The sequence below is a fragment of the Mobula hypostoma genome, chromosome 5, assembly GCF_963921235.1.
Source record: "Mobula hypostoma chromosome 5, sMobHyp1.1, whole genome shotgun sequence".
NCBI lineage: Eukaryota > Metazoa > Chordata > Chondrichthyes > Myliobatiformes > Myliobatidae > Mobula > Mobula hypostoma.
In genome coordinates, this window is record NC_086101.1 from 106,629,948 (window position 1) to 106,653,328 (window position 23,381).

Genomic DNA, 23,381 nt, shown 5'->3' on the forward strand with positions numbered 1-23,381 from the left:
ACAAAGGTCGTTCAGCCACAACTCTGTGATGCCCTCAACATCACACCTGCCAATCTCTAACTGTGCATTTACCTTATTTCGTATACTGACTGCATTCAAATGTAACACCTTCTGTCCCGTTCTTGTCTCCCTGTTACACTACAGCTCATCCCACTGACTGCAGTTTTGCCCTATCATCTGCCTGTCCTTCCCCAGAGAGACAGAGACAGAGACACAGAGAGAGAGAGATACACACACATACATAACACTACTGATGTAGTCACACTGTGGGGGAACACCTTGATATATCTTTGATAACATGGTTGGTGAGTGTGTGTGTGTGTGTGTGTGGGAGAGTGTGAAAGTGTGTTGGTGTGCGGGAGTAGAGGGGGAAGGAAGTATGGCTGTATGTGTGTATGTTGGTGTGTGTCTGTATCTGTGTGTTTGCGAGTGGGTGGGTGAGTAATTGTGAGTTTGAGAGTGTGTGTGTGTGACTGTATGCATGAGTGGGTATGTGTGTGTGTATATGTGTGTATGTCTGAGTGTGTGTATGTGTATATGTGATTTTGTGTATGTGTGAGTGCAAGTGTGAGTGTGTGTGTATGTATGTGTGAGTGTACGAGACAGTGTGTCCATGTGAATACATGAGTGTTTGTATGAGCACGTGTGAGTGCAGGTGTGTGTGACTGTGTGCGTGAGTGGGTTTGTGTGAGTGTTTGACTGTATATGTGTTTTAGTGTATGTGTGTTTGTCTATGTGTATCTGTATTTTCAGTGTATGTATGTGTCTGTGTGTCTGTGTAAATGTGTGCACGTCTGTATGCCTGTGTATGTATAAGTGTGTATGTGAGTGTGAGAGTGTGCATGTGTGAGTGTGTGAGAGTGTGTGTGAGTGTGTGGGTGTGTCTGAATGTGTGTGTGTGAGAAAGTATTTGTGTGTGTGTGAGTGAGAGAGAGAGAGAGTGTGTGTATGTCTGTCAGTGTGTTTCTGTGTGAGTGCGTGTAAGTGCATGTGTTGGGGAAATGTGTGTGTGTGTCAGTGAGTGTATGTTTGTGAGTATGTGAACCTGTGTGAGTGCATGTGCCTGAGTGTGCGTGGTGTGTGTGAGTGTCTCTGAGTGTGTGTGTGTGTATGTTTCTGTGTAACTGTGTGTCTGTGAGTTTGTGTATGAGTGAGTGTGTCTGCGAGTGTGAATGTGTATGAACACCAGAGATTGGTTTTATTCAAATACCATCTTTATTTCCCTTTTCTTGTGTTGTACAGATTCACCATTGGCCTTTAGGCAGCACCCCACAGACATCTCCCCAGGGTAGCGGGAACCAGCACTGAGGGGTCTGTTCCCGGGGCAGGAGGGTGGGTGCCCAAAGGAGATGGAGGGAAGGGCGTCGGTAGAAGAACCAGAGGGAAGAGCAGGTGAGTTGTTGTTTGTGGTAGGGGATGCCTGGAAGGGAGGGGGAGCGGATTAAACAGAGTTTTCCAGAGCAAACTGGGCAGGGGGGGACACTGGAAATGGAGAATGGAGGGGGTCGGGATGTTAGGAGGGAGAGACTGACTGGAAAGTTTGTTTACAGACACAGCATAGGCTTGATGGGCCAAGCAGTCTCCTGTGGAGTGAGATTTCACAGAACTGAGGACTGCAGCAGAGTTTTGGCCGGTTCACAGGCCAGGGTCTGATTCCCTCCCCACCCCACCGCCCCCAATAACTGCTGCTGCCACTCCCGAGTTGACAGCGGCAGATGATCACATTAAAAGGGAGGTGTCAGCCGACCAACATCGCTTAAAGGTGCATGGCCAGCTGTTGTCGTTCTCTTCAGCCTGGTTCCCGCGTCTACAAGCGGCAACAACTGACAAAACGAGGGGTGAAACCCCAGCAGAGGAGCAAACACGAAGGGGCACATCATTGAACGAGAACCCGAACTTGGACCGACAGGCGCGAGTGTTTAAAATGAGGTTTTGGGCCTGTAATCTAAGAAAGGAGGTGCAGGAATTGGAGACAGCCCTGAGGAGGTTAACAAGAATGACGCCAGGAATGGAAGGGTTAACGTATGAGGAGTATTTGATGGCTTTGGGCCTGTACTCACTGGAGTTTAGACGAATGCGGGGTACTTCATTGAATACTGGAAGTCCAAGATAGAGTGGATGTGCAGAGGATGTTTCCTATAATGGGGGAATCTAGGACCAGAGGGCACAGCCTCAGGATAGAAAAATGTCCCTTTAGAACAGATGGGGAGGAATTTCTTTGGCCAGAGGGTGGTGAATCTGTGGAACACATTGCCACAGACGGCTGTGCAGGTCAATTCATTGGGTGTACCTAAAGAGCAGGTTGATAAGTTCTTGATTAGTCAGGGCATCAGATGTTACGGGCAGAAGGCAGGAGAGTGAGACTGCAGACAAATAAATCAGCCATGATTAATGAAGGAGAAGATTGACCTGATTAAGCCTCTACGTCCTATGGTCTCACGGACACCGTGTAGTTGCCTCTGCAGCGTTCGGAGAGTTATCGGACACTGGGGTTCGGCAGAATGGGGCAGGTGTAATGGAAGGATCCAATGGGCTGGAGGCACCGATAACAGAAGTGATGCTTGCAGCTGGGGCAAATCATGTAGTTGCAGCCGCCCTGGTGGGCCATGAGCAGCTTACACCTCGGGCACGGCCGCACGCTCGGGCACCCATGAACCTTGCTGTTCAGACGCTCGATGGACTTGCACGAGCTCAGGACCACCAGTGAGGAGCAGTCGGAGTGGGGGCAGGTCACCCCCGGCGTGAGCGAGCCCTCCCACTCCCGACCACAATTCCAACAGAACCGGAAATCCTTCTCACTCCATCCCGGGCACCGAGGGCACTCAACACACAGGACCTCGCTACTGCTTCTCTGTACCAGCTGGGCACACTGCGGGCACTGCCAGAGAGACGACAACGTCAGCCAATACCCACCTTACCGTCCCAACAGACCCGCCCGGGGTCAGACACAGACTAAAGCTCCTTCCACACTATCCCATCACACACTCCCGGGGTCAGACACAGAGTGAAACTCCCTCCACACCGTCCCATCACACACTCCCGGGGTCAGACACAAAGTGAATCTCCCTCCACACAGTCCCATCACACACTCCCAGGGTCAGACACAGAGTGAAACTCCCTCCACACCGTCCCATCACACACTCCCGGGGTCAGACACAGAGTGAAACTCCCTCCACACCGTCCCATCACACACTCCCGGGGTCAGACACAGAGTGAAACTCCCTGCGCACCGTCCCATCACACACTCCCGGGGTCAGACACAGAGTGAAGCTCCCTCCACACCGTCCCATCACACACTCCCAGGGTCAGACACAGAGTGAATGTCCCTCCACACCGTCCCATCACACACTCCCCGGGTCAGACACAGAGTGAATCTCCCTCCACACCGTCCCATCACACACTCCCGGGGTCAGACAGAGTGAAACTCCCTCCACACCGTCCCATCACACACTCCCGGGGTCAGACACAGAGTGACTTTCCCTCCACACCGTCCCATCACACACTCCCGGGGTCAGACACAGAATGAAACTCCCTCCACACCGTCCCATCACACACTCCCGAGGTCAGACACAGAATGACTTTCCCTCCACACCATCCCATCACACACTCCCAGGGTCAGACACAGAGTGAAGCTCCCTCCACACTGTCCGATCACACACTCCCAGGGTCAGACACAGAGTGAAACTCCCTCCACACCGTCCCATCACACACTCCTGGGGTCAGACACAGAGTGAAACTCCCTCCACACCGTCCCATCACACACTCCCGGGGTCGGGGTCAGACAGAGTGAAACTCCCTCCACACCGTCCCATCACACACTCCTGGGGTCAGAAGCAGAGTGAAGCTCCCTCCACACCGTCCCATCACACACTCCCGGGGTCAGACACAGAGTGAAACTCCCTCCACACCGTCCCATCGCACACTCCCGGGGTCAGACACAGAGTGACTTTCCCTCCACACCGTCCCATCACACACTCCCGGGGTCAGACACAGAGTGAAGCTCCCTCCACACCGTCCAATCACACACTCCCGGGGTCAGACACAGAGTGAAACTCCCTCTACACCGTCCCGTCACACACATTCCCGGGGTCAGACACAGAGTGACTTTCCCTCCACACCGTCCCATCACACACTCCCGGGGTCAGACACAGAGTGACTTTCCCTCCACACCATCCCATCACACACTCCCGGGGTCAGACACAGAGTGAAGCTCCCTCCACACTGTCCGATCACACACTCCCAGGTCAGACACAGAGTGAAACTCCCTCCACACCGTCCCATCACACACTCCCGGGGTCAGACACAGAGTGAAACTCCCTCCACACCGTCCCATCACACACTCCCGGGGTCAGACACAGAGTGAAGCTCCCTCCACACCGCGCGCAACACACACTCCCTGGGTCAGACAGAGAGTGAAACTCCCTCCACATCGTCCCATCACACACTCCTGGGGTCAGAAGCAGAGTGAAGCTCCCTCCACACCGTCCCATCACACACTCCCGGGGTCAGACACAGAGTGAAACTCCCTCCACACCGTCCCATCACACACTCCCGGGGTCAGACACAGAGTGAAACTCCCTGCACACTGTCCCATCACACACTCGTGGGGTCAGACACAGAGTGAAACTCCCTGCGCACCGTCCCATCACACACTCCCGGGGTCAGACACAGAGTGAAGCTCCCTCCACACCGTCCCATCACACACTCCCAGGGTCAGACACAGAGTGAATGTCCCTCCACACCGTCCCATCACACACTCCCCGGGTCAGACACAGAGTGAATCTCCCTCCACACCGTCCCATCACACACTCCCGGGGTCAGACACAGAGAGGAGCTGTGCTGACTGAGCTGGGAGAAATCGAAGGAAAACTACTGGATAAAGTTCGTGGAATACTTTGGAGGTGGCTCTAAAAGTCTCTTGGACAACTGAGTGAGTGACGGCGTTGGCGTGGAAGCTCGGTGTGGAGTTTTTGCTGCCGGTTTGGACTGGGTTTGTTGGCGGCTGCTTACTGCGTAGCTCCCAGCTGCGGCCGCTGGCAACTCGCCAGTAAGCCGGTTCGCTCCAAAACCGGAGGCAAACGCCGTCGTTTTCCCCCCATTGACATCGGGGCAACGTTCCTCCTCCATTGTTTTCCTGATTTTTCGTCCGGTGTCGGTGCCGGTGCCGGAGCATCTGGAAGGACGTTTCGGCCTCTCCCGGCCTGGGTCTCTGCAAGTCCGACGGAGCCTTTCCTGGCGCCGAGCCAGCGAGGAACTGTCGACTGCAAACGTTCCCGGCCAGTTATTCGACTCGCTCCAGGACTTCTAACTGGCACCGCCGCAAAATTCTCGGACTGGAAAGAGCGCCAGCATGCCGGACCGGTCTCCAGGGAGTCGCGGGCCTTCGGGGAGTTACGCAAGGGCGGCTGCCTCCCCGGCCTCGGACAACGCCCTGTTTCGGTCGGTGAAGGTGGAACGTGGGGTGCAATGTATTTTGCGCCCTGGAATGACACTAGAAAAGTGTACGGAGGCAATGGAGGACCTTGTGGGGAAAGGTGGTATTCTGGCCACCGAGAAGGAGTTCGGAAAGGCGGTGTTCTATCTGGTGAATGAAGAGCTAGTGCACCGGGCCCTAAGCAGGGGAGTCACGGTGGACACCATCTTTTTACCTATGGAGCTGGTGACGGCCCCCACGCAACGTATCGTGCTTGGGCATGTTAAGCCTTTCATTCCAAATGAGGACTTGCTTCCCCCACTGGCCCGTTTAGGGCAAGTAAGGTCGGAGATTACTGCCATCCGACACAAATTTAAGAGACGCACCCTCCGCACCGTAATCTCTTTCCGGCGTCAGGTTTTCATGCAGCTGGAAAGGGAGGACGATGTTGAGGGCCGCTTTACTGTCCGGCACGAGGGAGTAGATTATCAGGTGTACTGGAGCTCCGAGCGCCCACGGTGCCATGCGTGCAGGGAGGTGGGGCACTTTCGGAGGGACTGTCCTGCCGCCCGGAACCCGAGGGAGCCCACTTCGGGCACCAGTGCCGCAGCTACCTCTGCCCCTGATCCTACTCCTGCGCGTGCGCCTGCACCTGCATCTGACCCTGCCCCCGCCCGTGATCCTGCCCCAGCCCCTCACCCTGCCCCTACCCCTACCCCTGTCCCTACTTCTACGGTTGGGTCGGTCCCTGCTCCTCTCCCTGTAGTTCAGGTGGGGGACGGGGTGGAGTCTGTGCGGAGTAAGAAGGCAAAGGGGAAATCTAAACATAGTAAGAAGCGGGCCTTTGAGGCCGCAGAGCTCACACCCATTTCGTCTGAAGTGGAGCGTGGGGCTCGGGGAGGTGCGCAAGCAGACGGGGCGATGGAAACAGAAGGCGCCGCCCCATCGGTGAAGCCTGCACCTGTGTGCTCCTCCAGCGTGAAGAGGAGAAGGGAACGTTCCCGCAAGAGGGCAGGGGATGTAGATGCGGGGGAGTCCCAGGAAGGGGTGGGAATCCGGGTTGGGGTTGGTTCTAAACCTGAGTCCTCAGATGTAGCCACCAGTCCTGGGGTAGATGGTGTGGTTGTGCAAAAGGCTTGTGATAGGCCTGTTTGCACAAATGAGGCAGCCCTGGAGGCCTCCACCCAGGACCTACAAGTCAGCGCCACTCTGGAGGCCAGTGTACCGAATAGTGTAATAGGAGACGAGGCAAAGCTCTCTCATTCTCAGCACCAGGCGGCTTATTAATCCCTTGGACCAAAGGTGCCGGGTTCCCCTCTATGCCTGCCCCCTAGGGAGGACGATATTCTGTGCACATCGACCCCAGCAATAAATGACTTGCAGGGAGTCCCTGGGGATTGTCTCTCCACTGTCGCAAATGTGGATGAGGCTGATGCGACGGTGGAGAAGGCAGGTAAGAGCGAGGTGCCCGCTGCGCGGTGTGGGTCGCAGGCGCAGCCATCTATTGGAACATGCGGGGAGGCCGATGGGGATTCTGTCTGCAGTGACGGGTTGGAGGGGGACTCTTTCGATAGTGAAACAATGGACATCCTCACCCCTCCTGAGAAATCCCCATTGATACCTGTAGAGGAAATTAAGCATTTCATTCTCACCTCTGAGGGTGCCAAGCACCGGCCTCAGCTAGCCTCGCTTCGCTGGCCCAGCATGCCGAGGCTGGTGAGGTCCCTGCGAGTCATCCTCAGACGAAAGGGAAAGGGAAAGAGGAATGCGGTGGTGGGGAACGACAGACGGCAACTAAAATCTTTCCTGGATGACCTAGTAAGGGACATCAGAGGGAGAAGCAGCCTCGCTCCTACGGGGGATGGTGGGTCACAGGGTGTTGCTGGTACCGCTCGAGCCCGGAAAGCAAAAGGTATCCTTGCTTCCTTTCCGGACAGTGTGGTGGAAGGCGCCTCCGCTCTCACCGAAATGGGCGCAGCTGCTGAGACCTAGTGTGTTCCCGCCATGAAGCTTACCATAGCTAGTCTCAATGTAAACGGCAGCAGGGGTCCTCTTCGCAGGCATAACAATCTCTCAGTCCTCAGGGATGGGCGGTATACGGTGAGTTTCCTGCAGGAAACCCATACCATCCCTGGGGACGAGTCTGCTTGGCTCCTGGAGTGGCAGGGCGGGGTCTACATGAGCCACCTCAGCTCCATTTCTAGCGGGGTGGCGATCCTGTTGGCCCCGACCTTCCAGCCAGTAATTGAAAGAGTCCAAGACGTTGTGCCCGGCCGTCTGCTCCACCTGGTTGTGCGCCTGGATGGCGTACCATTGCATTTTATCAATGTGTACGCTCCCAGGCGCGGTGTGATGCAGACGCGCCTATTCTGTCAGCTGTCCACCCTGCTGAGCTCCATCGATCCTGGGGACTGCGTCATCCTCGGGGGAGATTTCAATTGTACCCTCGAGGCGGAGGACCGTTCGGGCCTCCAACGCGACCCAGCATCGGCAAAAAAGTTAAAGGAGCTAGTCGGCTCCTTTGACTTGGTGGACAGCTGGCGGAATTTTCACCCCAACTCTAGCGCCTTCTCGAGAAGGTCTAGAGAAGGAGGTTCCAGGATAGACCGCATTTACATCTCTCGGGCCTACGCCTCCCGCGTGTCGGCGTCCTCCATGCGGCCAGTGTCGTGCTCGGATCATCACCTTGTGTGGATGGAATTTATTCCACTACACCCTCGGGTGGGATCCGGGTATTGGCATTTTAACAACCGGCTGCTGGAGGACAGCCGTTTCCGGGATTCGTTCCGAGCGTTCTGGGTCTCCTGGAAGGAGAGGCGGAGAGAGTTCTGCTCCCTACGGCTATGGTGGGATGTGGGCAAAGCCCACATCCGGTTTTTATGTCGGGAGTACACTAGGGGGTCGACCAAAGGGCGGGGCTCTGAGATTGAGCGGCTTGAGAGAGCGTTGCTTGACCTGGAGTCCCGCCTCGGTCCGACCACTGGAGACCAGCAGCTGTGGCAGGAATACCAGGAGAAGAAGGACGCACTAAGGGACTTGCAGTTTCAGCAGTCCCGAGGTGCGTACGTGAGGTCACGGATCCAAATGCTGCAGGATTTGGACCGTGGCTCACCCTTCTTCTACTCGTTGGAGAGGTGGCGGGGAGTTCAAAAGCAGCTAGTGGAATTGCTGGCTGCCGATCGCTCCTCCATCACGGACCCTGATGGAATTAACAACGAGGTCCGTTCATTCTATCGGTCCTTATTCTCGCCTGATCCGTCAAATGCGGAGGCGTGCAATGAGGTCTGGAAGGATTTGCCTAAGGTCAGTCCAGAGGATGCAGTGCGTCTGGATGCCCCCCTGACTCGGGAGGAGCTGTCCACTGCCCTTCGGCAACTCCGGAGGGGCAAGTCCCCTGGTTTGGATGGACTGAGTGTTGAGTTTTATCAGGCTTTTTGGGATGTCCTGGGGGATGATTACAGCCTTGTCCTAGGGGAGAGCCGAGCCACCGGAGAAATGCCCCTCTCATGGCGAAGAGCTGTTGTGGTCCTACTGCCCAAGAAGGGAGACCTCCGCCTGCTAAAGAACTGGCGGCCGGTCTCCCTCTTGTGCGCGGACTACAAGATCTTCGCCCGGGCAATGGCCAACCGTCTGGGTTCGGTAATTGGACAGGTGGTCCATCCTGACCAATCTTACACGGTCCCGGGCCGCTCCATCCAGGACAATGTCCACCTAGTACGGGACCTGATCCACCTGCTCCAGGAGACTGGGACCCCGGCGGCGTTTCTTTCTCTTGACCAGGAGAAGGCGTTTGACCGGGTGGACCACAGTTTCCTGCTGGGCACCCTGCAGGCTTGTGGGCTCGGACCACACTTTGTGGCCCGAGTTCGGCTCCTGTACTCTGCCGCAGAGTGCCTAGTTAAGATCAACGGATCACTGACAGGACCTATCCACTTCCGAAGAGGAGTGCGTCAAGGGTGCCCCATGTCCGGTCAACTGTATGCGATCTGTGTCGAGCCATTCCTCGGCCTTCTTCGGCGAAGGCTGACAGGTCTGGTTCTGCGCGAACCGGACATGAGGGTCGTCCTCTCGGCCTACGCCGATGACGTCCTCCTCATGATGACAGACCCCTGTGACCTGCGGAGGATGCGCGAGTGCCAAGATGTTTTCTCGGCGGCATCCTCCGGCAGGATCAACTGGGCGAAATGTTCCGGACTCTTAGTAGGCCAGTGGCAGGTGGACTCCCTGCCGGAGGAGATGAGAGCTTTTGAGTGGAGCACCAGACGTCTTCTCTATCTGGGAGTCGACCTGAGTCCTTCTGGGGAGACCTGGCTGGCGAACTGGCAGGACCTGGAGACAAAGGTCATGGCCCGGCTAGGGCGCTGGTCAGGCCTTCTCAGGGTGCTTTCCTATCGAGGCAGGGTGGTGGTCATAAACCAGCTGGTGGCCTCCATGTTGTGGTACCGGATGGTCACCTTGGCCCCCCCTGCCCCTTTTGTTGCGAGAATGCAGAGGAAGCTGGTGGACTTCTTCTGGGGAAACAGGAAACACTGGGTCTCTGCAGCGGTTCTGAGTCTCCCAGTAGGAGAGGGCGGACAGTCGCTGGTGTGTGTACGCACACGACTGGCGGCTCTCCGCCTCAGGACTCTGCAGAGATTCCTGTACGCCGAGCGCCCTCCCAGGTGGCACGTGTTGGCGTCTTTCTTCCTCCGGAGGGGCTGCTGCCTTCACGAAGATATGCAGCTACCACCGGCAGGCGTCAGCCGTGCTGCTTTGCAGAGGCTGCCCGGCTTCTATCAGGACCTACTGAGAGTCTGGAACATGGTTGCCTCAGGCCGGGAATCCCCTCCTCTGGCAGAGGGCGGAGTCCTGGCCGACCCTTGCCCTGCCTCAGCGGATGTCGGTGCGGCTCAGGTGTGTGGATCGACTCAAGCTGAGCTGCTCGTCGGGCCCAGGCCCCGCAGCCTTACCCGAGAGACGAATCCACACAACTTGAGCCGTCTTTCATCGACACCCACAATCCCATTCAGGGATGCAGGCAGGAGGTACCTTTATGGGCTGCTGCTCCACACCCTCCACTTCCTAGCCTTTGTCCACCGTCCCGACACGCCATGGCGGTCGGTCTTTCCACCTAGAGGTGAGGGGGGTCCCCAATGGAAGTCCCTTTACAAGGGAGTCCTCCCCATGCACCTTGGGGATCTCGGCTGGAGGGTGCTGCATAAAGCGGTGCCCTGCAATAAGTTCTTCAGTCTGTACACGGATCTCCCAGCCGCGTGTCACTTCTGCGGGCTGGAGGAGACCGTGTACCACATGTACGTGGAGTGTGTGAGGCTGCAGCCCCTTTTCGCGTTTTTGCGTGGGCTGCTTCTCGCCTTCTGGTTGCATTTCAGTCCCACCCTATTTATATATGGTCATCCAGTAAGGAGGGGGGCACAGAGGGATGAGGATGTCCTTGTCAACTTGCTCCTGGGGCTGGCGAAAATTGCCATCCGTGGCTCCTGGAAAAGGGTGGCAGGAGGTTCTCCCCGGGCGGACTGCCTGGCTATGTTCAGGGGGTATGTTCGTGCCCGGGTGAACATTGAAAAGGAATACGCACAGTCCACGGCGACCGTAGAGGTGTTCCGGGACCGTTGGGCTCCGCGGGGTGTAAATGCCATCATTGATGAGGATGGCAATATATTGGTTTAAGATGTATTGTCTGTTTGTAGTGTAGTAAATATGTTAGTCACTGGGTTTGTAAATATTGTATAGCACCGACATTTGTAATAAAGAATTTTGTAAAAAAAAAAAGGGGTCAGACAGAGTGAAACTCCCTCCACACCGTCCCATCACACACTCCCGGGGTCAGACACAGAATGAATCTCCCTCCACACCGTCCCATCACACACTCCCGGGGTCAGACAGAGTGAAACTCCCTCCACACCGTCCCATCACACACTCCCGGGGTCAGACACAGAATGAAACTCCCTCCACACCGTCCCATCACACACTCCCGAGGTCAGACACAGAGTGAAGCTCCCTCCACACTGTCCGATCACACACTCCCAGGGTCAGACAGAGAGTGAATCTCCCTCCACACCATCCCATCACACACGCCCGGGGTCGGGGTCAGACAGAGTGAAACTCCCTCCACACCGTCCCATCACACACTCCTGGGGTCAGAAGCAGAGTGAAGCTCCCTCCACACCGTCCCATCACACACTCCCGGGGTCAGACACAGAGTGAAACTCCCTCCACACCGTCCCATCACACACTCCCGGGGTCAGACACAGAGTGACTTTCCCTCCACACCGTCCCATCACACACTCCCGGGGTCAGACACAGAGTGAAGCTCCCTCCACACCGTCCAATCACACACTCCCAGGGTCAGACACAGAGTGCATCTCCCTCCACACCGTCCCATCACACACTCCCGGGGTCAGACACAGAGTGAAACTCCCTCTACACCGTCCCGTCACACACTCCCGGGGTCAGACACAGAGTGAAACTCCCTCCACACCGTCCCATCACACATTCCCGGGGTCAGACACAGAGTGACTTTCCCTCCACACCGTCCCATCACACGCTCCCGGGGTCAGACACAGAATGAAACTCCCTCCACACCGTCCCATCACACACTCCCGAGGTCAGACACAGAGTGACTTTCCCTCCACACCATCCCATCACACACTCCCGGGGTCAGACACAGAGTGAAGCTCCCTCCACACTGTCCGATCACACACTCCCAGGGTCAGACACAGAGTGAAACTCCCTCCACACCGTCCCATCACACACTCCCGGGGTGAGACACAGAGTGAAACTCCCTCCACACCGTCCCATCACACACTCCCGGGGTCAGACACAGAGTGAAGCTCCGTCCACACCGCGCCCATCACACACTCCCCGGGTCAGACAGAGAGTGAATCTCCCTCCACACCATCCCATCACACACTCCCGGGGTCGGGGTCAGACAGAGTGAAACTCCCTCCACACCGTCCCATCACACACTCCTGGGGTCAGAAGCAGAGTGAAGCTCCCTCCACACCGTCCCATCACACACTCCCGGGGTCAGACACAGAGTGAAACTCCCTCCACACCGTCCCATCACACACTCCCGGGGTCAGACACAGAGTGAAACTCCCTCCACACCGTCCAATCACACACTCCCAGGTTCAGACACAGACTGCATCTCCCTCCACACCGTCCCATCACACACTCCCGGGGTCAGACACAGAGTGAAACTCCCTCTACACCGTCCCGTCACACACTCCCGGGGTCAGACACAGAGTGAAACTCCCTCCACACCGTCCCATCACACATTCCCGGGGTCAGACACAGAGTGAAGCTCCGTCCACACCATCCCATCACACAGTCCCGGGGTCAGACACAGAGTGAATCTCCCTCTACACCGTCCCATCACACATTCCCCGGGTCAGACAGAGAGTGAATCTCCCTCCACACCGTCCCATCACACACTCCCGGGGTCAGACAGAGTGAAACTCCCTCCACACCGTCCCATCACACACTCCCGGGGTCAGACAGAGTGAAACTCCCTCCACACCGTCCCATCACACACTCCCGGGGTCAGACACAGAGTGAAACTCCCTCCACACCGTCCCATCACACACTCCCAGGGTCAGACACAGAGTGACTTTCCCTCCACACCGTCCCATCACACACTCCCGGGGTCAGACACAGAGTGAAGCTCCCTCCACACCGTCCAATCACACACTCCCAGGGTCAGACACAGAGTGCATCTCCCTCCACACCATCCCATCACACACTCCCGGGGTCAGACACAGAGTGAAACTCCCTCCACACCGTCCCATCACACATTCCCGGGGTCAGACACAGAGTGAAGCTCCGTCCACACCATCCCATCACACAGTCCCGGGGTCAGACACAGAGTGAATCTCCCTCTACACCGTCCCATCACACATTCCCCGGGTCAGACAGAGAGTGAATCTCCCTCCACACCGTCCCATCACACACTCCCGGGGTCAGACACAGAGTGACTTTCCCTCCACACCTTCCCATCACACACTCCCGGGGTCAGACACAGAGTGAAGCTCCCTCCACACCGTCCGATCACACACTCCTGGCGTCAGACACAGAGTGAAACTCCCTCTACACCGTCCCGTCACACAGTCCCGGGGTTAGACACAGAGTGAAACTCCCTTCACACTGTCCCGTCACACACTCCCGGGGTCAGATATAAGAGTAAGAGTGAAAAACCCCGGTTTTCCCAATGGATCTGCCTCACCAGTCCCACAGTGCTCCTTCTGAACCCTCAACCCTCCCCCCGACATCCACATTTCAACCCTCCTTCCCTTTAATACTCCCTCCCTTCGACCCCCAGTACCCTCGACCCACCCTTCACTCAACTATCCCTCTCCTCCACCCTCCAGCCCGACGCTCTCTCCCCTCCACCTTTCTCAGCTCGTTGGGGTGGTTCCTGCAATTGTGGCGGAGGCTCTCCTCAGCGGAACTCAGCTCCTGCTGTGTGAAGGCCACTAGGTGGCGCAGCGTTTGCCACGGAACACGGCTCCCATTGCATCTGGTGCACGGGAAGGAGCGAAGACCCTGCGGGAAAGAAAGAAATTCAGAAGCAGATTTATCATCACTGATATACATTGTTTTAGAACACAAAACAGTCCAGCACAGCTCATAATGTAGAGCCAAACTTTTCACCAACTCTAAAATTAATCTGACACTGCCCCAAGGTAGCCTCCATTTTCCTGCCATCCATGTGCCAAGCAAAGAGTTTTTTAACTGTTTCCACCTCTACCACAGCACCTGGCAGCACGATCCAAACACACACACTAAATACCATAAATCTATGCCCTGGTATTAGCCATGTCAGCTCTGGAAAACCATTCTGGCTGTCCACCAGACTTATGCCTCTAATCAACATCCACGTTTCAATCAAGTCACCTCTTATCATGCTTCACTCCAAAGAGAAAATCGCTAGTAATGAAACGAGACAGAGACACTGTGATATGGAGGGTAGGTACAGGCGCAGGCATTGTGATGTGGAGAGTAGGTACAGTCGGACACTCTGATGTGGAGAGTAGGAACAGACAGAGACACTGCGATGTGAAGAGTAGGTACGGGCAGGGATACTGTGATGTGGAGAGTCGGTACAGGCAGAGACGATGTGATGTGAAGAGTCGGTACAGGCAGAGACGATGTGATGTGAAGAGTAGGTACAGAGACACTGTAATGTGGGAGTAGCTGCAGACCGAGACACTGTGATGTGTAGTGTAGGTACAGGCAGAGACACTGTGATGTGGAGAGTCGGTACAGAAAGAGACACTGTGATGTGGAGAGTAGGTACAGGTCGAGACACTGTGATATGGAGAGTATGTACAGACAGAAACACTGTTATGTGGAGTGTAGGTGCAGAGAGACACTGAGATGTGGAGAGTAGGTACAGGCAGACACTGTGATGTGGAAAGTAGGTACAGGCCGAGACACTGCAATGTGGGGAATAGGTACAGACAGACACTGTGATGTGGAGAGTAGGTACAGGCAGAGACACTGTGATGTAAAGAGTAGGTACAGACAGAGACATTATGATGTGGAGAGTAGGTACAGGTCGAGACACTGTGATATGGAAAGTATGTACAGACAGAAACACTGTTATGTGCAGTGTAGGTGCAGAGAGACACTGAGATGTGGAGAGTAGGTACAGGCAGACACTGTGATGTGGAAAGTAGGTACAGGCCGAGACACTGCAATGTGGGGAATAGGTACAGGCAGACACTGTGATGTGGAGAGTAGGTACAGGCCGAGACACTATGATGTGGAGTGTAGGTACAGACAGACACTGTGAAGTGGAGAGTAGGTACAGTGACACTGTGATGTGGAGTGTAGGTACAGACAGAGACACTGTGATGTGGAGAGTCGGTACAGACAGAGACACTGTGATGTGGAGAGTAGGTACAGACAGGGACACTGTGATGTGGAGAGTAGGTACAGGCCAAGACACTGTGATGTGGAGAGTAGGTACAGAGACACTGTGATGTGGAGAGTAGGTACAGGCCGAGACACTGTGATGTGGAGAGTAGGTACAGAGACACTGTGATGTGGAGAGTCAGTACAGACAGAGATACTGTGATGTGGAGAGTAGGTACAGGCACAGACACTGTGATGTGGAGAGTAGGTACAGGCACAGACACTGTGATGTGGAATGTAGGTACAGGCAGAGACACTGTGATGTGGAGAGTCGGTACAGAAAGAGACACTGTGATGTGGAGAGTCGGTACAGGCAGAGACAATGTGATGTGAAGAGTAGGTACAGACAGAGACACTGTAATGTGGGAGTAGGTACAGACCGAGACACTGTGATGTGGAGTGTAGGTACAGGCAGAGACACTGTGATGTGGAGTGTAGGTGCAGAGAGACACTGAGATGTGGAGAGCAGGTACAGACAGACACTGTGATGTGGAGAGTAGGTACAGACAGAGACACTGTGATGTGGAGAGTAGGTACAGCAGAGATACTGTGATGTTGAGTGTAGGTACAAGCAGAGATACTGTGATGTGGAGTGTAGGTACAGGCCGAGACAGTGATGTGGAGAGTAGGTACAGTCGGACATTCTGATGTAGAGAGTAGGAACAGACAGAGACACTGTGATGTGGAGAGTAGGTACAGAGATACTGTGATGTGGAGTTTAGGTACAGACAGAGACACTGTGATGTGGAGTGTACGTGCAGAGAGACACTGAGATGTGGAGAGTAGGTACAGACACTGTGATGTGGAGAGTAGGTACAGGCAGAGACAATGTGATGTGAAGAGTAGGTACAGACAGAGACACTGTGATGTGGAAAGCCGGTACAGGCAGAGGCACTGTGATGTGGAGAGTAGGTACAGACAGAGACACTGTGATGTAAAGAGTAGGTACAGACAGAGCCATTATTATGTGGAGAGTAGGTACAGACAGAGACACTGTCATATGGAGAGTAGGTACAGACAGAGACACTGTTATGTGGAGTATAGGTGCAGAGAGACACTGAGATGTGGAGAGTAGCTACAGGCAGACACTGTGATGTAGAGAGTAGGTACAGGCCGAGACACTGCAATGTGGGGAATAGGTACAGACAGACACTGTGATGTGGAGAGTAGGAACAGGCAGAGACACTGTGATGTGGAATGTAGGTAGAGGAAGAGACACTGTGATGTGGAGAGTCAGTACAGAAAGAGACACTGTAATCTGGGAGTAGGTACAGACCGAGACACTGTGATGTGGAGTATAGGTACAGACAGAGACACTGATATGGAAATTAGGTACAGGCAGACACTGTGATGTGGAGAGTAGGTACAGACAGAGACATTATGATGTGGAGAGTAGGTACAGGTCGAGACACTGTGATATGGAGAGTAGGTACAGAGGCACTGTGATGTGGAGTTTTGGTACAGACAGAGACACTGTTATGTGGAGTGTAGGTGCAGAGAGACACTGTGATGTGGAGAGTAGGTACAGGCAGACACTGTGATGTGGAGAGTAGGTACAGGCCGAGACACTGCAATGTGGGGAATAGGTACAGACAGACACTGTGATGTGGAGAGTAGGTACAGACAGAGACACTGTGACGTAAAGAGTAGGTACAGACAAAGGCATTATGATGTGGAGAGTAGGTACAGGTCGAGACATTGTGATATGGAGAGTAGGTACAGAGACACTGTGATGTGGAGTTTAGGTACAGACAGAGACACAGTGATGTGGAGTGTAGGTGCAGAGAGACACTGAGATGTGGAGAGCAGGTACAGACACTGTGATGTGGAGAGTAGGTACAGACAGAGACACTGTGATGTGGAGTGTCGGTACAGGCAGAGATACTGTAATGTGGAGTGTAGGTACAGGCCGAGACAGTGATGTGGAGAGTAGGTACAGTCGGACACTCTGATGTAGAGAGTAGGAACAGACAGAGACACTGCAATCTGAAGAGTAGGTACAGACAGAGACACTGTGATGTGGAGAGTAGGTACAGAGACACTGTGATGTGGAGTTTAGGTACAGACAGAGACACTGTGATGTGGAGTGTAGGTGCAGAGAGACACTGAGATGTGGAGAGTAGGTACAGACAGACACTGTGATGTGGAGAGTAGGTACAGACAGAGACACTGTTAAGTGGACAGTAGGTACAGCAGAGATACTGTGATGTGGAGTGTAGGAACAGGCAGAGATACTGTGATGTGGAGTGTAGGTACAGGCCGAGACAGTGATGTGGAGAGTAGGTACAGTCGGACACTCTGATGTAGAGAGTAGGAACAGACAGAGACACTGTGATGTGGAGAGTAGGAACAGGCCGAGACACTGCAATGTGGGGAATAGGTACAGACAGAAACTGTGATGTGGAGAGTAGGTACAGGCCGAGACACTTTCATGTGGAGTGTAGGTACAGACAAACACTGTGATGTGGTGAGTAGGTACAGTGACGCTGTGATGTGGAGTGTAGGTGCAGAGAGACACTGTGATGTGGCGAGTAGGTACAGACAGACACTGTGATGTGGAAAGTAGGTACAGGCGCAGACACTGTGATGTGGAGAGTACGTACAGAGACACTGATATGGAAATTAGGTACAGGCCGAGACACTGTGATGTGGAGAGTAGGTACAGGCAGAGACACTGTGATGTGGAATGTAGGTACAGGCAGAGACACTGTGATGTGGAGAGTCGGTACAGGCAGAGACAATGTGATGTGAAGAGTAGGTACAGACAGAGACACTGTGATGTGGAAACCCGGTACAGGCAGAGACACTGTAATGTGGAGAGTAGGTACAGACAGAGACACTGTGATGTAAAGAGTAGGTACAGACAGAGCCATTATGATGTGGAGAGTAGGTACAGACAGAGACACTGTCATATGGAGAGTAGGTACAGACAGAGACACTGTTATGTGGAGTGTAGGTGCAGAGAGACACTGAGATGTGGAGAGTAGGTACAGGCAGACACTGTGATGTGGAGAGTAGGTACAGGCCGAGACAATATGATGTGGAGTGTAGGTACAGACAGACACTGTGAAGTGGAGTGTAGGTAGAGACAGAGACACTGTGAAGTGGAGAGTCGGTACAGAGACACTGTGATGTGGAGAGTAGGTACAGAGACACTGTGATGTGGAGAGTAGGTACAGGCAGAGACACTGTGACGTGGAATGTAGGTACAGGTAGAGACACTGATGTGGAGTGTAGGTGCAGAGAGACACTGAGATGTGGAGAGTAGGTACAGACAGAGACACTGTGATGTGGAGAGTAGGTACAGCAGAGATACTGCGATGTGGAGTGTAGGTACAAGCAGAGATACTGTGATGTGGAGTGTAGGTACAGGCCGAGACAGTGATGTGGAGAGTAGGTACAGTCGGACATTCTGATGTAGAGAGTAGGAACAGACAGAGACACTGCGATGTGAAGAGTAGGTACAGACAGAGACACTGTGATGTGGAGAGTAGGTACAGAGATACTGTGATGTGGAGTTTAGGTACAGACAGAGACACTGTGATGTGGAGAGTAGGTACAGAGATACTGTGATGTGGAGTTTAGGTACAGACAGAGACACTGTGATGTGGAGAGTAGGTACAGACAGAGACACTGTTAAGTGGACAGTAGGTACAGCAGAGATACTGTGATGTGGAGTGAAGGAACAGGCAGAGATACTGTGATGTGGAGTGTAGGTACAGGCCGAGACAGTGATGTGGAGAGTAGGTACAGTCGGACACTCTGATGTAGAGAGTAGGAACAGACAGAGACACTGCGATGTGAAGAGTAGGTACAGACAGAGACACTGTGATGTGGAATGTAGGTACAGGCAGAGACACTGTGATGTGGAGAGTCTGTACAGAAAGAGACACTGTAATGTGGGAGTAGGTACAGACCGAGACACTGTGATGTGGAGTGTAGATACAAGCAGAGACACTGTGATGTGGAGAGTAGGTACAGACAGAGACACTGTGATATGGAGAGTCAGTACAGGCAGAGACACTGCAATGTGGGGAATAGGTACAGATAGACACTGTGATGTGGAGAGTAGGAACAGGCCGAGACACTGCAATGTGGGGAATAGGTACAGACAGAAACTGTGATGTGGAGAGTAGGTACAGGCCGAGACACTGTCATGTGGAGTGTAGGTACAGACAGACACTGTGATGTGGTGAGTAGGTACAGTGACGCTGTGATGTGGAGTGTAGGTACAGAGACACTGTGATGTGCAGAGTAGGTACAGGCCAAGACACTGTCATGTGGAGTGTAGGTACAGAGACACTGTGATGTGGAGAGTAGGTACAGACAGACACTGTGATGTGGAAAGTAGGTACAGGCGCAGACACTGTGATGTGGAGAGTACGTACAGAGACACTGATATGGAAATTAGGTACAGGCAGACACTGTGATGTGGAGAGTAGGTACAGGCCGAGACACTGTGATGTAAAGAGTAGGTACAGACAGAGACATTTTGATGTGGAGAGTAGGTACAGGTCAAGACACTGTGATATGGAGAGTAGGTACAGAGACACTGTGATGTGGAGTTTAGGTACAGACAGAGACACTGTGATGTGGAGAGTAGGTACAGAGACACTGTGATGTGGAAACCCGGTACAGGCAGAGACACTGTAATGTGGAGAGTAGGTACAGACAGAGACACTGTGATGTAAAGAGTAGGTACAGACAGAGCCATTATGATGTGGAGAGTAGGTACAGACAGAGACACTGTCATATGGAGAGTAGGTACAGACAGAGACACTGTTATGTGGAGTGTAGGTGCAGAGAGACACTGAGATGTGGAGAGTAGGTACAGGCAGACACTGTGATGTGGAGAGTAGGTACAGGCCGAGACACTGCAATGTGGGGAATAGGTACAGACAGACACTGTGATGTGGAGAGTAGGTACAGGCCGAGACACTGTGATGTGGAGTGTAGGTACAGACAGACACTGTGATGTGGAGAGTAGGTACAGAGACACTGTGATGTGGAGAGTAGGTACAGACAGAGACACTGTGATGTGGAGAGTAGGTACAGACAGAGACACTGTGATGTGGAGAGTAGGTACAGACAGAGACACTGTGATGTGGAGAGTAGGTACAGGCAGAGACACTGTGATGTGGAGAGTAGGTACAGGCAGAGACACTGTGATGTGGAGAGTAGGTACAGGCCGAGACACTGTGATGTGGAGAGTAGGTACAGAGACACTGTGATGTGGAGAGTAGGTACAGACAGAGACACTGTGATGTGGAGAGTAGGTACAGAGACACTGTGATGTGGAGAGTAGGTACAGGCAGAGACACTGTGATGTGGAATGTAGGTACAGGCAGAGACACTGTGATGTGGAGAGTCGGTACAGAAAGAGACACTGTGATGTGGAGAGTCGGTACAGGCAGAGACACTGTGATGTGGAGAGTAGGTACAGACAGAGACACTGTAATGTGGGAGTGGGTACAGACCGAGACACTGTGATGTGGAGTGTAGGTACAGGCAGAGACACTGTGATGTGGAGTGTAGGTACAGAGAGACACTGAGATGTGGAGAGTAGGTACAGACAGACACTGTGATGTGGAGAGTAGGTACAGACAGAGACACTGTGATGTGGAGAGTAGGTACAGCAGAGATACTGTGATGTGGAGTGTAGGTACAAGCAGAGATACTGTGATGTGGAGTGTAGGTACAGGCCGAGACAGTGATGTGGAGAGTAGGTACAGTCGGACACTCTGATGTAGAGAGTAGGTACAGACAGAGACACTGTGATGTGGAGAGTAGGTACAGAGATACTGTGATGTGGAGTTTAGGTACAGACAGAGACACTGTGATGTGGAGTGTAGGTGCAGAGAGACACTGAGATGTGGAGAGTAGGTACAGACACTGTGATGTGGAGAGTAGGTACAGGCAGAGACACTGTGATGTGAAGAGTAGGTACAGACAGAGACACTGTGATGTGGAAAGCCGGTACAGGCAGAGACACTGTGATGTGGAGAGTAGGTACAGACAGAGACACTGTGATGTAAAGAGTAGGTACAGACAGAGCCATTATGATGTGGAGAGTAGGTACAGACAGAGACACTGTCATATGGAGAGTAGGTACAGACAGAGACACTGTTATGTGGAGTGTAGGTGCAGAGAGACACTGAGATGTGGAGAGTAGGTACAGGCAGACACTGTGATGTGGAGAGTAGGTACAGGCCGAGACACTGCAATGTGGGGAATAGGTACAGACAGACACTGTGATGTGGAGAGTAGGTACAGGCAGAGACACTGTGATGTGGAATGTAGGTACAGGCAGAGACACTGTGATGTGGAGAGTCGGTACAGGCAGAGACACTGTAATGTGGAGAGTAGGTACAGACCGAGACACTGTGATGTGGAGTGTAGGTACAGACAGAGACACTGTGATGTGGAGAGTAGGTACAGGCAGACACTGTGATGTGGAGAGTAGGTACAGACAGAGACACTGTGATGTGGAGAGCAGGTACAGGCCAATACACTGTGATGTGGAGAGTAGGTACAGAGACACTGTGATGTGGAGTTTTGGTACAGACAGAGACACTGTTATGTGGAGTGTAGGTGCAGAGAGACACTGAGATGTGGAGAGTAGGTACAGGCAGACACTGTGATGTGGAGAGTAGGTACAGGCCGAGACACTGCAATGTGGGGAATAGGTACAGACAGACACTGTGATGTGGAGAGTAGGTACAGGCAGAGACACTGTGATGTGGAGAGTAGGTACAGACAGAGACATTATGATGTGGAGAGTAGGTACAGGTCGAGACACTGTGATATGGAGAGTAGGTACAGAGACACTGTGATGTGGAGTTTAGGTACAGACAGAGACACTGTGATGTGGAGTGTAGGTGCAGAGAGACACTGAGATGTGGAGAGTAGGTACAGACAGACACTGTGATGTGGAGAGTAGGTACAGACAGAGACACTGTGATGTGGAGTGTAGGTACAGGCAGAGATACTGTGATGTGGAGTGTAGGTACAGGCCGAGACAGTGATGTGGAGAGTAGGTACAGTCGGACACTCTGATGTAGAGAGTAGGAACAGACAGAGACACTGCGATGTGAAGAGTAGGTACAGACAGAGACACTGTGATGTGGAGAGTAGGTACAGGCAGAGACACTGTGATGTGGAGAGTAGGTACAGACAGAGACACTGTGATGTGGAGTGTAGGTACAGAGACACTGTGATGTGGAGAGTAGGTACAGACAGACACTGTGATGTGGAGAGTAGGTACAGACAGAGACACTGTGATGTGGAGAGTAGGTACAGCAGAGATACTGTGATGTGGAGTGTAGGTACAGGCAGAGATACTGTGATGTGGAGTGTAGGTACAGGCCGAGACAGTGATGTGGAGAGTAGGTACAGAGACACTGTGATGTGGAGAGTAGGTACAGGCAGAGACACTGTGATGTGGAGAGTAGGTACAGGCCGAGACACTGCAATGTGGGGAATAGGTACAGACAGACACTGTGATGTGGAGAGTAGGTACAGGCCGAGACACTGTGATGTGGAGTGTAGGTACAGACAGAGACACTGTGATGTGGAGAGTAGGTACAGGCAGAGACACTGTGATGTGGAGTGTAGGTACAGACAGAGACACTGTGATGTGGAGAGTAGGTACAGACAGAGACACTGTGATGTGGAAAGTAGGTACAGGCAGAGACACTGTGATGTGGAGAGTCGGTACAGACAGAGACACTGATATGGAAATTAGGTACAGGCAGACACTGTGATGTGGAGAGTAGGTACAGGCAGAGACACTGTGATGTGGAGAGTAGGTACAGGCAGAGACACTGTGATGTGGAGAGTAGGTACAGGCAGAGACAATGTGATGTGAAGAGTAGGTACAGACAGAGACACTGTGATGTGGAAAGCCGGTACAGGCAGAGACACTGTGATGTGGAGAGTAGGTACAGACAGAGACACTGTGATGTAAAGAGTAGGTACAGACAGAGCCATTATGATGTGGAGAGTAGGTACAGACAGAGACACTGTCATATGGAGAGTAGGTACAGACAGAGAC

General features: G+C 53.4%; 1 protein-coding gene across 1 annotated transcript in view; it reads right to left on the reverse strand.

The window, feature by feature from the left end:
• Positions 1-1,188: 1,188 nt before the first annotated feature.
• LOC134347323 (E3 ubiquitin-protein ligase RNF19B-like) overlaps positions 1,189-23,381 on the reverse strand; it is a 77,326-nt gene continuing 55,133 nt past the window's right edge. Inside the window, exons 2-3 of the mRNA XM_063049718.1 lie at positions 13,802-13,954; positions 1,189-2,878 (exon numbers count right to left, since the gene is read on the reverse strand). Coding sequence (XP_062905788.1) covers positions 2,477-2,878; positions 13,802-13,954 — 555 coding nt within the window. The 3' untranslated portion in view covers positions 1,189-2,476. The remainder of the gene's footprint in view (positions 2,879-13,801; positions 13,955-23,381) is intronic.